The 12407-nt window shown below is 37.4% G+C and overlaps 1 protein-coding gene across 1 annotated transcript in view; it reads right to left on the bottom strand.

Annotated features, from left to right (window-relative positions):
* The window catches only part of LOC107667741 (protein TANC2-like), a 107042-nt gene that overhangs the window by 60739 nt on the left and 33896 nt on the right, over nucleotides 1-12407 (bottom strand). The window contains exon 2 of the mRNA XM_016459462.1: nucleotides 7652-7749. Coding sequence (XP_016314948.1) covers nucleotides 7652-7715 — 64 coding nt within the window. The 5' untranslated portion in view covers nucleotides 7716-7749. The remainder of the gene's footprint in view (nucleotides 1-7651; nucleotides 7750-12407) is intronic.

Raw genomic sequence — 12407 nt, 5'->3', positions numbered from 1 at the left:
GGGTGAGGGCGTTTTCATACGCGTTTGGCCAATCAATGTCTACTTACGTCACGATTAGTACCAATTGTGCTGGTTAGACCCTGCTCCAGAGTAGGAGCTAGTTTGGTTCTCGAAAAAGGCAGTCCGGTACTAAAATTGCACCCAGTTCCGGCGGTGCGAAAACGCCAAAAAGTGGGTAGTTCCACAATTAGTTCTGGTACTATGAAAAGGTTCCCGCGGTGCGAAAGGCCCTAGTATGTGGCTATCCATCCTTAACTAATATTTTTAAGGCACTTCTAAAAAAGCTGTGAAATCCATTTTATGTTTGAACTTGAGAGGTGGATTATAAAACATCTTTGCCAGCCATCAAAGGGCCAGAGAACAGATTCAGCTGAAACTGCTGAGGTATTTATTGCGTCTAGTGTTCAAGTTCCTCTGAGTGGACAGAAGTGTTGCAGTCACTGCATCACTGATAAGGACAAAGTGCTTAACAACAATGTGTGTGTATCTTTGTATGAGTACATACTTCGCTATACTTTGGTTTAGGGCTGCACGATTGCGCGTTAAATATCGCATGCGATTTATCGTGCAGCCCTACTTTGGTTATAAATTTGGCACCAGAAATTAGCTAAATCTGGCAAAAACACAAACACTTCCTAATCAAACGTAGCTGATTAAAATTAGTAGCTAGTAAAAAACTCCAAAATGGATGGGTCAGATAAGGAAGACATCTCAAATGTCAACTGTTGGTGTGTCTTCAGGAACAAGGTTGGGAAACACTGGGGTTAAATCTACAGTATTCATAATTAGCTGAATATAAAAACAATAAAAAGTTAAATGGTGTGTCCCCATTTAGATTTTATAATGAAAGTTTATGCAACTGAAACAAATACCACAACTGCATTGTGACGAGTGGGGCCGGGCAGAGAGCTGTGGGAACGGAGCGAGGACGGTGGAGTAAATGATAATGAGCGACACCTGTGCCACTTACTGGTCTTGAGTCCCACGGCTCTCGGCCCCACCCCACTCGTCACATGCATATTTAGCTTGACTTCTCTGGCTCAACGTAGCAATCTCCAGCCCAAACATGCATGCCTAATTCAAGGGTGTAAAACAGTGCATGAGATAAGAGTGTCAAAGAGGCCCATCACCCCCAAAGAACAGGATATATTTATCTTTTTCAAGAACTACTATATCTGTGGGAGACTCCCTAAAATAAGGACCTACAGAGGAACACTACCATGAGAACATGTTCTTCTGGAGGGGCTAGAGTCATTGACGGATGAGGGGCTCTCAATGACCCTTCAGTAAAGTCCAGATGAAACTAATGGACCTTTATGAAAGGACCAGCAAATGGGTAGCCAAAGTATAGCCAAATCTGGCAGCGCAGGGACATTCCTGAAGGTCCATTCTGGACTATTCCAGTAGGGCCATGTGCTTCATGTATCTGCCAGAATGTAACAATAAAATTGGATTATTAGGGGACATTAAGAGCTGATTAAGATTTGACGTCTGTTGCTTACCAGACTGGAAGCATGCTGAAGAGATCCCCAGTACATCTACCTAGCTTTTGTTCCTTTCACAAACCCCCACAATCTGAAACACAATACATGTTAAAACCTCAAATTCATGAGGGGAGACTACAATCCTTAAAGATCTACAGATCTTTCTTTAGAGGACCACCCTAGGGTTGCTTCATCTTGAGGGTGATGAGGTTTAAAGGAACGTGCAAGGACAATAAGCATAACTATAACAATAACTATAACATTTTAATAATCGTAATAATTCTATGAGAATAGGAAAATCCACACCAAAGCTATAACAATAACAACTCAGAGGAACAATATTGTTGGAACTGCTTTCTTAATTCCATTTTCCAGTTGGTGAATGATAAAAACATTGACTAATCAGAATCCATCCGACTTTACAAAGTGAGCATGTACTGTAAAACTGCAGCATGCCCTTTTAATAAACAAAACATTATCATGCTTTGTCGTGGATGCTAATATAGTTAGCGCTATAGTTATCTTAATAGTTATCATTCTTGGTGTGAACAGGTCTTAACATTCGAGAATCTCCAAAGTGTGTTCGTAATTTAAATCAACCTGCTGGATTTTATACTGTTCTTTTCAGGAGGAGGACTGGAGTAGGAACTCTTCCACATTAATAGACCCCATTTGGCATGGAGTTTACCCTGGGTTGGGCTGAAAGACAGTTTCTGTCAGTACGAAAGGACAGTGACATTGGACATTGGAGTTGCAGAGCTACAGGAAAGTGGAGGGAAGAGATAATGAGAGGGAAATTGACAGAAATAAAGGGGTTATGGGGTATTTTTACATTATTAGCAAGTTTAGAGAAGACTTTGCACCACTGAACTGTAAACAGCATGAACAGATTGACCTCAGGCATAGAGAGGTGATTCAAATGGATAAATATCTGGACTTGAAACCAAAAGGTTGTTGGTTCGAATCCCAACTCATGATCCTGTTTGAAATGCCAGCTCATGAGTCATACCAGTGCGCTTGTGTAAGGTACACCAGGGTTACCGCTCCTGTAATAAGTAAACTGCTTTATGTGAAAGTTTCTACTAAATGACTAGATCTTCTTGTAGCGAATCAGCTCATAGGGAAATATTAATAATTAATCATAACTATGATTAATTATTCATATTTCCCATGAGCTGATTCGCTACAGATTGGTGGAGGAAATGCGGGCATGATAAAACGTGTGCGTGACTTGAGATACGCTGCTGTGTCCCTATTTGCTGGCTTGTTTAAATGCAGGAAATTAACGTTCTTAGAATTGACAGACAGTTGACCCTGAGAGGTCAGCTAAATATCTACAGCGGATCTAAATATTTATAATTAATTATAACTAGTTATGATTCATTATTAATATTTCCCATGAGCTGATTCGCTACATTCTGAAGGACTAGAAATTAATTCTGAAATCCAACAGCTACAAAATATCAACAACTTTGGGGGCTCCATTCACTAAAGTATGCTAACTGGTTTGCTAAACCTGACTGGGTTTCCCACAGCTTACTGAAAAACTGCAATTACGAGGTGGAGTTGGGCTTCACCTAATTGGCTAGCTACTGTGAGTAGGCCTGAGCACCTACATTAGCCATCACACCAGGCTTTAAGAACCTCAACATAACGTTTTTTCCATCAGTAAAGCGATGGCCAATCACGGTTGTGCTAAATGCACAATTTAGGAATTGGCTCCCTTTCAAATGATGTGTTTGAATTTGAATTGAATTGATCACAACACAGGAAGCTGAATTAGAATTACAGGAAGAGTAATTAAATGAATTACAGTACAAAAAGATTCACCACAAGTTATCTATCCATCTATCTCTGGGACGGCTTTTGTCAAATCAACATTCATTTGCATTTATGTGTGTTGTGCCAAACCTTGCTTTTCTAGTTAAAAATGTATATGAATTTCTTTGAACTTCATTCATTATTATTATCTGAATGTCCTTATTAATTTCATTAAGATTCCAATTCTACTTCCTTACATTCAGTTTTTTTTTATTAGTATTATTATTATTTTATTTAAACATTAGACAGGCTAAGGGAACTGTGTGTTGTTTCACCCTAAATAGTGACTTCCATAGCTTACAACAGTTTTTGGCATCAATCTTGAAACAAATTTGTCCAATTAAACAGAACAGATATCAGTTTCACCACACATTATCCAAATATTCCAATATCAGTATTCGTCAGCATGTATTTGTTTAAAGTTCTCTCTCTATAAAAATAATTACACTAATCAAACCTGCCGCAACCAAATCTGTCAAAATCAGCCAGCGCAATGACACGCTACAGGCAAAATATCACCGGCAGTTTTTATACAGGCTTGCATCATATTCAAACCACACAGGGCTCATGGGTCAATGCTGTTGGCAGCTGTTTGAGACCGTTAGGATTCTGCTCACGATGTCTGAGGGGTCTAGAGGCTAACCATCAATTGCCCCGCGACACGTGTTTTTTTTCTTCACCATGGAGCTCAATTCCTCTGCTGTGCAGATCTAATTTATGGCAAATATATTCAGCCGAGAGAGCTGCATTTGCATCAAACTGAATAATAAAAGAATAAAGAAAGCAGAAAGGAACAAACAAAATGACACCAGAAACTACACAGGCACTACAAATATGTAGCACTGCAGGATACAAGGAGACATGCAGAGTGAAGAGAGCTATTACTGTATGACAAAACCTTGTGGAAATCCTCCAGTCTAAAGACAAGATCAAAGACGAGTACAACAATACAGCTGCAATTCAAAACAGACAAACCCACAGGCCTCACAACAACAGGACACTTCTTCTGCACAGACTGAGAATTGGTGTCTAGGCTTATTTGAAAACTCAAGCATAATGAATTTAAAAAGGACAACTGGGGTTGGAGTAAATCTGGATCTCAAGTCTTCTTTTCTTTCAGGGAACCACGTACTGTATGTGAATGACACTTATAACCCAGAAACACTCAAACTTCTCAACTGCCACTCTGATGTGAAGTACAAAAGAGCCTCAGCAACTGCTCCTTGTTGCTTTTAATGATTCGAACAATGGACAACTTTAAACATTTTCAACTTTTTAACTTTAAACATGCCCATTTTTTCTATTTTGTGGAGCACAATGACTGCACGGGATCACTAGCTGACTAGCAGTAGTTTCAGTTGAAAAAAAAAAGATATAGAACATAATAAAATAAAAAAGGATAAATAGTTTGTGACATACAATATGTGATAGGCAACTACAACAAAGTAGTTAAATGGCAATTTGGTCCTGGTTCAAATGGTTCAATGAATCGTTTTAGTGAATCAGCTCACTGAAAACCATTTGAATGAACAATTTAACTAAAATCAATCACAGTAGACCTTCTGAAAATATTTTAAATATAATTTATAAATATATACTTCTGTCATTTTTCAATGGGGCTGTTCAAACAGCTTTACATTTATCTAAACCCGTGACAGTAATGACACCCTAAAGTGCACTGGAAATAAATTGGCCCCTTCAAGCTTATAGAGGAGCTGGAGGCCCTGAAGAGAAAATTACTCCAGACGTCATCAAAGTAGCATGAATTTCAACCACAGTCTGAGGACACTGACTGAAGACAGGAGGTTTTTCTGGGAAGCGTGAGGTCCCTTTGATACACATCTCACTGAGGTGAATGGCTGGTCTGTTGGGCGAGCCAGACTTGCCACTTGTTTGACTAAAGCTTTATGAGAGATTCAGACAGACCTGAGGTATGAAGGCAGGTAAAGTATGTGTGTGTGTTTGAGCGCATGTACATGTTTTGTGTTTGGTAAACAAAAGTTTACAGTCGTGGACGTCCTTGCAGTCACAGAGCCAAACTCCAGTGAGAATCAAACGCAAACACAACTAACAAGAAAGCACACAGACAAACAAACCCACCCTTCTCATCAGTCACACAAAGCTCTACCACAACCCTGAAAGAGTGTACACAGAGATCTCCACAGTCCCTCTCCGGCAGATACTAGGCCTGTTTCACACAACACACACAAGCAATAGCAGTTTCTTCTGTGCAACAGAAGTAATTTCTAGTTTATTACATTGAATATTGATTTTAACAATGCCCATAAATTATAATATTTTGTCAGGGTTTGGTCATTGAAACTATTAAAAACGTAATCAAATTTACATTCACTTATATCCAAATGGCAATCTACATCATAATGGATCCCAAACAATAAACTGATAAAATAAAATAAAAAGTATTTATTTTCCAGTTAAAACATGATAAAATAAAATAAATTTGCTTGAGCAGCAACCCTTCATAAGAAGTTAGGACCTATTTTAAGAGAATGTACACTACTGTTCAAAAGTGTGGCGTTGGTTAGATTTTTTAAATGCAGCCGTGGAAAAGTTTAATGTATAATATAATGTTTATGAAAAGCCCCTTATGCTCACCAAGGCTGTATTTATTTAATAAAAATATAGTAAAAATTATAATACTGTGAAATATTATTACAATTTAAAATAACCGTTTTCAATTGTAATATATTTTAAAATGTAATTTATTCCTGTGATGGCAAAGCTGAATTTTCAGCATCATTACTCCAGTCTTCTGTGTCACATGATCCTTCAGAAATCATTATGATATGCTGATTTGCTGCTCAAGAAACATTTCTTACTATCACAGTTGAAAACCATGCTCCTTAATATTTTTGTAGAAACCAAAAGAACATTTGATTTCTTTGTAAAGAACTGTCAATTTCTTGTTGTTTTTGTCAATTTAATGCATCCTTGCTGAAAAAAAAAGTATTAATAATAAAAAAAATTCTTACTGACCCCAAACCTTTGAATGGCAGTGTATCTTTAATATGTATAATGTCTTTCTACACTGGCAGATTTTTTAAGTATAAACAAATTTTAAACACAAGTGGCCAGTGCAGTAGGACAAAATAGTCATATTTGAATGCAGTAACCTGTTAATATGAGCGCTGAAAGGTGTTCTGAGGTGTGAAACAGGCTAGGAACTATACTCTCATTCCGGTGTAATAATCAAGGAACTTTGCTGCCATACCATGGGTGCGCAGCAGGCACAATGATGTTACGCAGCGCCTGAAAATAGTCCCAGCTAGGTAACTTCCAATAAGCCTATTATTGGAATGTTTGAAGAGTAAAGTTTTAAAGGAATAGTGGAGTGTTCCTTTAACCGAAGGAGAAAAAGATGAAGACAGTCAACAGGCAGCAAAAAGGGTAATACACAGTTTTTTTTTTTTTTCAAAATGCAAAATACAGCAGTGCTCTGTAAGTGGGTGCTCATTCATAGCACCATTTATTTCCATTCATCATTTAAGCTTCATCTGGCTCGGTTCACTTGCAGACGCTGGCAGAATCCTAATTTCACTCCAACAGTTGCTTCTGTAACTGTACTCCTCTCAACACAAGCCTGAAGTCTCTCTGAGAGCTAAAATACAAACACATAATTTCATATTCAAAAATGCTAGACAGAGCACAAGAAGGACCTCAAGGAGTGTTGTTAGCGCACAGGCTTGACTTTGTTATGTTCAGTTTTTATTTTCCTGCACATTCACATTTTCATATATCAGGCAAAAAAGGTTGAATTAGCAGAATATTTAAACACTTTACCGCACAGCTACAATTTTGGCAAAAGTGCTTCACTTAATAATTCTGTTTTAGCTAATTTGCATTTGCATGACTTTTTAAACTAGCAACTGACTAAAGTGAAAAAGCATAATCCTGGAAAGAGCACAAGTTTGCTTTGATATTAAATTAATGTTTGAAAAATGTCTTCTTTTTTTAATTACTGTGAAAATCATTGCACATACAGTAGCTTGCCCACTGACACATTTTACCCCACTCTCTCCTACCAAATGATAAAGTTGCAGTAAGCTTGAGAGGTCTGTCTTACCCCCAGGTTCTTTTGAAAACTGACACTGACTGCATGACAAAAGCTGAATGCAGTTTTGACCTAGTGCAACTCACTGTCAACATCACCTTCTGTGTGCAACTTATTGTCAGATGTGACTTATTTTATGGAAATTACAGTAGACATCTGACATATAAGTATATTTAGACAAACATGAACACAAGAACACACTCCTGCTCCATGAGACTAATGGGGGTCCGGTTATAGGGAAGCTTCCCAATTTTAAAAAGAAAACTCAACCTACCACTGTTTCGATTCTTGCGGTTGGATTTGCCGCCAAGCAGCATCTTCAGACTGTTCCTGAACATGACTGCACAGTTCTGGACCGGGCTATAGAGAGATCTGCAGAAAGAGAGAGAGGAAAAAATACAACAGTGTGAGAAGCAAGCAAAAAACCTTGAAGAAACTAATGGAAACACCATACACATGTCCTTTCAGTCATAGAAACAGTATCAATAAATAATAATAATAATAACAATACATTTGAAATATGCAATTTTAGCATAATATTTCTACTACTAATAAAAATGATGCTGCACAAACACTAAGCAACAAATGTACAGTACTTGATAACAGTTGCCACTATGTTTGAAGCTATAAATAAGATTTGTAACAACACACACAATCACTTCCTCCACTACTTTGCCTATCAACACTGATTCCCAAACCGTGTGATCTCTTTACAAACGCAACTCGACTGGTGATGTTCGCCGCACATCAGCTCTGAAGTCTAGACAAAGAGTTACTGATGGGATTTTTGGAAGCCTGTGATTATATGTTTCAGGTACACAGATCCTTCAGCCTGCTGGAACGCTGCAGCTGATAATGAGTTTCATTCGTGGAATTCGTAATTCATCACTGGATTATTTTAGGCCTCACTCAACACCCACACTGCGGAGGGATCACACCCTGATGCTGCTAATTACCGCTTCATGCATGAGCTGTGTGTTTGTGTGTGTTTATATGTGTGAAAGAGCACAGGATAGAAACACACTTTGTTCTGCTGCTGCAGAAGGTAATGTTGGCTGTGGATTTCAATGGAAGTACTTCTTTGATGGGTCTTTGTGCAGCTGAATTCACAGGTACGGTACGGTACGGCACGGGAACAGGAACGGAACGGAACGGAACGGAACGGGAACAGGAACGGAACGGAACGGAACGGAACGGAACGGAACTGGAACTGGAATGGGAACGGGAACGGGAACGGGAACAGGAACGGAATAGAATAGACTAGAACATAGAATGTTGAGTGCTGTCATCTAGTGGTTAGTCCAACCTCTCTGACAAAATGAGCTGGCATCCATCCAAAAGTCATGTAAGTTCAAATCTAGTTTGCAACATTTTCTGATCCTTTTTTTTTTTTTTTTTTACAAAAAGGCAAATTTCACAAAACTAGAAGAAAGAAGAAACAAGAGATTGAGAGAAGAAACAACAGAACTACAGATAAAAAGATAAAACAAACAAACAAACAGATTGATGCAACAGATAAAAAAATATAGAATAGATGACAGACAGACAGACAGACAGACAGACAGACAGACAAGATAGATAGACAGATAGATAGATAGATAGATAGATAGATGGATGAACTTTGCATCCCCTGCACTCCAGTATAGCATGTACTCGGTTTCTTCTTGGCAGAGCATTCTAGTATTAATCTGGGCCTCCACACCTTCAGAAGTGATCTTGGCTGAGTGTGTTTGTGTGTATATGCATGCATTTCAAATCAACATCCACGGGCAGATATTCTTCTTTTCTAGCACTCGATGTACCCTTTCGCTGAGCCAGAATTGCTACATGTTTACTGCTAATATGTTGCTGGGGCCATTTTTGACAGAAAAATAAATACAATTTTTAACCAAAGTTTTAACCATTGTTGTAATTTTTCCTGAGCTCATTCTGCATACTTGAAGCCCTGCCGCCCCCTCTCACTTCTGCTGCATCTGCCTGGTCATGAAAAAAGTCTCTTCACCTGCTTGAAGCCAATTGTGAAGGAGGAATGAAATGTTAAATGTTAACAATGCTGAACAACTGAGGTCAAGCTAATCAAGTCAAATAAAATACAACCAAATGCACCCCCCGCTATATTTTTTCCCTCTCAAAAAGTCAAATTATCTGAGATTCAAATATTAGACCTCTTACACTTTATGCAACAGTAATACCACTAGACCAGCTAACCTCACAGTTAAATGTAGATTTATTTACTGCATAATATGCTTGAAGCGTGAAGGGCACCAATTCTAGTAATTTTTTTTAATTCATTTAAAATTAATGTAGGTAGAAAGGAGTCAAGCCAAGATGGATTGAGAGCAAAAAGGGGCATGCAACAGCTTCTGAATAAAGATGAGAGATGAAGAAAAGGATGACCTTATCCTGAGGCTGTGCTTCTGTCAGCTGATGAAGAACGGAGAAGACGCAACTCAGTGTAGCGAGGTTTGCTGCTGTTTGCCGAGTGAACCGTGCCTAAGCATGAGAGTGACGAGACTAACACTATTCCCCAACGCAGTCCCTCATACTTGGACATGCGCTTTAATGAGGTCTGTAGAAAAGCTGACATACAAACTAATGAGAAACTTAGATTGAAAGTTGATCAAGTGAAAAATGCCATCTGCAATGGAGCCGTAGAAGGATCTATCACTCACTTTGTAATATTGCTGAAGTCTGAGGAGAGCTACAGTACCAATGTTGGAAATCCTTCCCTCTGCAGCATCTCGATCAGTTACGAAACATGCAAGAACCAATGGCAAACCAACAAATAAACAAACATAAGCATCATTTGACATTGAAAGTGAAGAAAAATGTCCAACAAACATCCAAATAAATCTACAAACAAACAAACTAACAATCAAACAAATAAATATTTTTTTGAAATTGACAGTGGTGTAGGGCTGTCAAAATGGCTGAAAACCGAAATTCGAATTTTTTACTTAAATATTATCAATATTCTAATTATATTCAAATTTAAAAGGCATAATTTCAGTTAGGGGAAAAAAAGCTTTTGGCTTCTCTCCTGAGGCCACAAGAGGGCGCATCGAGCAAAATATTATGCACGTTTCTTCAAAGCATAATAAAATAACACGACTATCTTTGGAAAAGGTGCATAATGTTTAAAATAATAAACAGGAAGGGGGCCAACACTTTTTCACACCACTGTATGTATAGTTTAATACAAAGGACCGAAAACCAATCACAAAGAGTACTTTCTTCTTTTAAAAAATTTGAGATGCAGTGGGATGGGGAAAACCGCCATAAATTCTTGACATGTTTTTTTTTAAAAGTTGAACTTACTTTTTTACTTACTCTTGTGTGAGACGCGAGTGCAACGGTAGTCTATAATGTTAGCCCATGTGTCACTGATAAATGTCCCTCTAGAAAATGTGACAAATATGCGTTCTGTGTGAACGGCTTGGTTTCGGTTTTGACGTAAACAACATCTTCCTCACATTGATTGTTCTCTTTTTCGGCAATATTTTGAATGAACAACGTAGCAGCGCCACATCTAATGGGTTCAAGTGGATAGGCTAACAAAAGCATTCAAATGCAATGACACTTACATCGTCGTTGCATTTCGTGCGCCACTGATAATACTGCCTAACGCACACCTAAAATTCGAATGCAACGTTTTTGCATTCGAATGTGGATTTTTATTTTAAATTCAATGAATATTCAAAATTAGAATTTTTTTTTGGACAGCCCTACAGTGGTGTTCCTGAAATGGGAGAAAACGGTGCCAAACCTTTGTCAAGTTTAATGAACTATGGATTTGCTAATCAAAAACTATTTGTAACTAGTCTTCAGTGTGAAGCTTTAGGATGATCTGCTGCATAATCGTCACCAAGAGAGCTGTCTGTCTGTGCTGACCTCTGTCAGTGTTTGTGGGAGAGAGCGGGGGGATGAGTATGATTTAGCTGTGCTTGGCTTTCTCTGCTTGATATTTGTCTGGGTTAAGCAACAGAAGTGGGACGAATGAAACACTCCACAAGTGTGCCAGAAATCAGACAGAAATCGAGTCCTGGTGAGCCAAAGCCAAATGTTCAGCTTTGTTGCGTGTGTGTGTCTGCTGTTAATCCTGCCTAGCTGAGGGGGGCCAGTGTGAGACTGTCCAACTGGATTACTAGTACAAGAAGGGCTATCAGCACAGAGTGGGACAGACGGTCTAAGAAATATATACACTGCCGTTCAAAAGTTTGGGATCAGTAAGAGTTGTAATGTTTTTTAAAGTAGTCTTTTCTGTTCATCATGGCTGCATTTATTTGATCAGAAATACAGAAAAAACAGGAATATTGTGATATATGATTGCAATTTAAATGAATAGTTTTCTATTTTAATATACTTTAAAATATAATTTATTCCTGTGATGCAAAGCTGAATTTTCAGCATCATTACTCCAGTCTTCAGTGTCACATGATCATTCAGAAATTATTCTTAAGTGCTGATTTATTATCAATATTGGAAACGGTTTTGCTGCTTAATATTTTTTTGGAAGCTGTGATACTTTTTTCAGGATTCTTTGATGAATAAACAGTTAAAAAGAACAGCATTTATTCAAAATAGAAATCCTTTGCAACAATATACACTACCGTTCAAAAGTTTGGAGTCAGTTATTTTTTTCTTTTTTTGAAAGAAATGAATGCTTTTATTCAGTAAGGATGTGTTAAATTGATAAAAAAAAGTGATAATAAAAACATATATTGTTAGAATTACTACTAATTATTATATAATTATATAAGAATTTATATTATTAATTACATAACTATGTCATTTATAATTATTATTTACAACAACAATAATAATGCTTTTAAGACTGTTTATTAGCTGAGCAACCAATTTGAATATTTGTACTTTAAAATAAATTCATAATTGTCAAATAATGTATGTTTATAATAATAATAATAATAATTATTATTATTATTATTATTATTATTATTATTATTATTATTGTTTATGACATGCAATTCTAATTATTATAGAAATGTATATATATATATATATACATGCAC

The sequence above is a fragment of the Sinocyclocheilus anshuiensis genome, unplaced genomic scaffold, assembly GCF_001515605.1.
Source record: "Sinocyclocheilus anshuiensis isolate Anshui unplaced genomic scaffold, SAMN03320099.WGS_v1.1 scaffold1563, whole genome shotgun sequence".
Classification (NCBI taxonomy): Eukaryota; Metazoa; Chordata; class Actinopteri; order Cypriniformes; family Cyprinidae; genus Sinocyclocheilus; species Sinocyclocheilus anshuiensis.
Note: the sequence above shows the minus strand (reverse complement) of the source record. Positions and strands in the feature narration are given on the sequence as shown.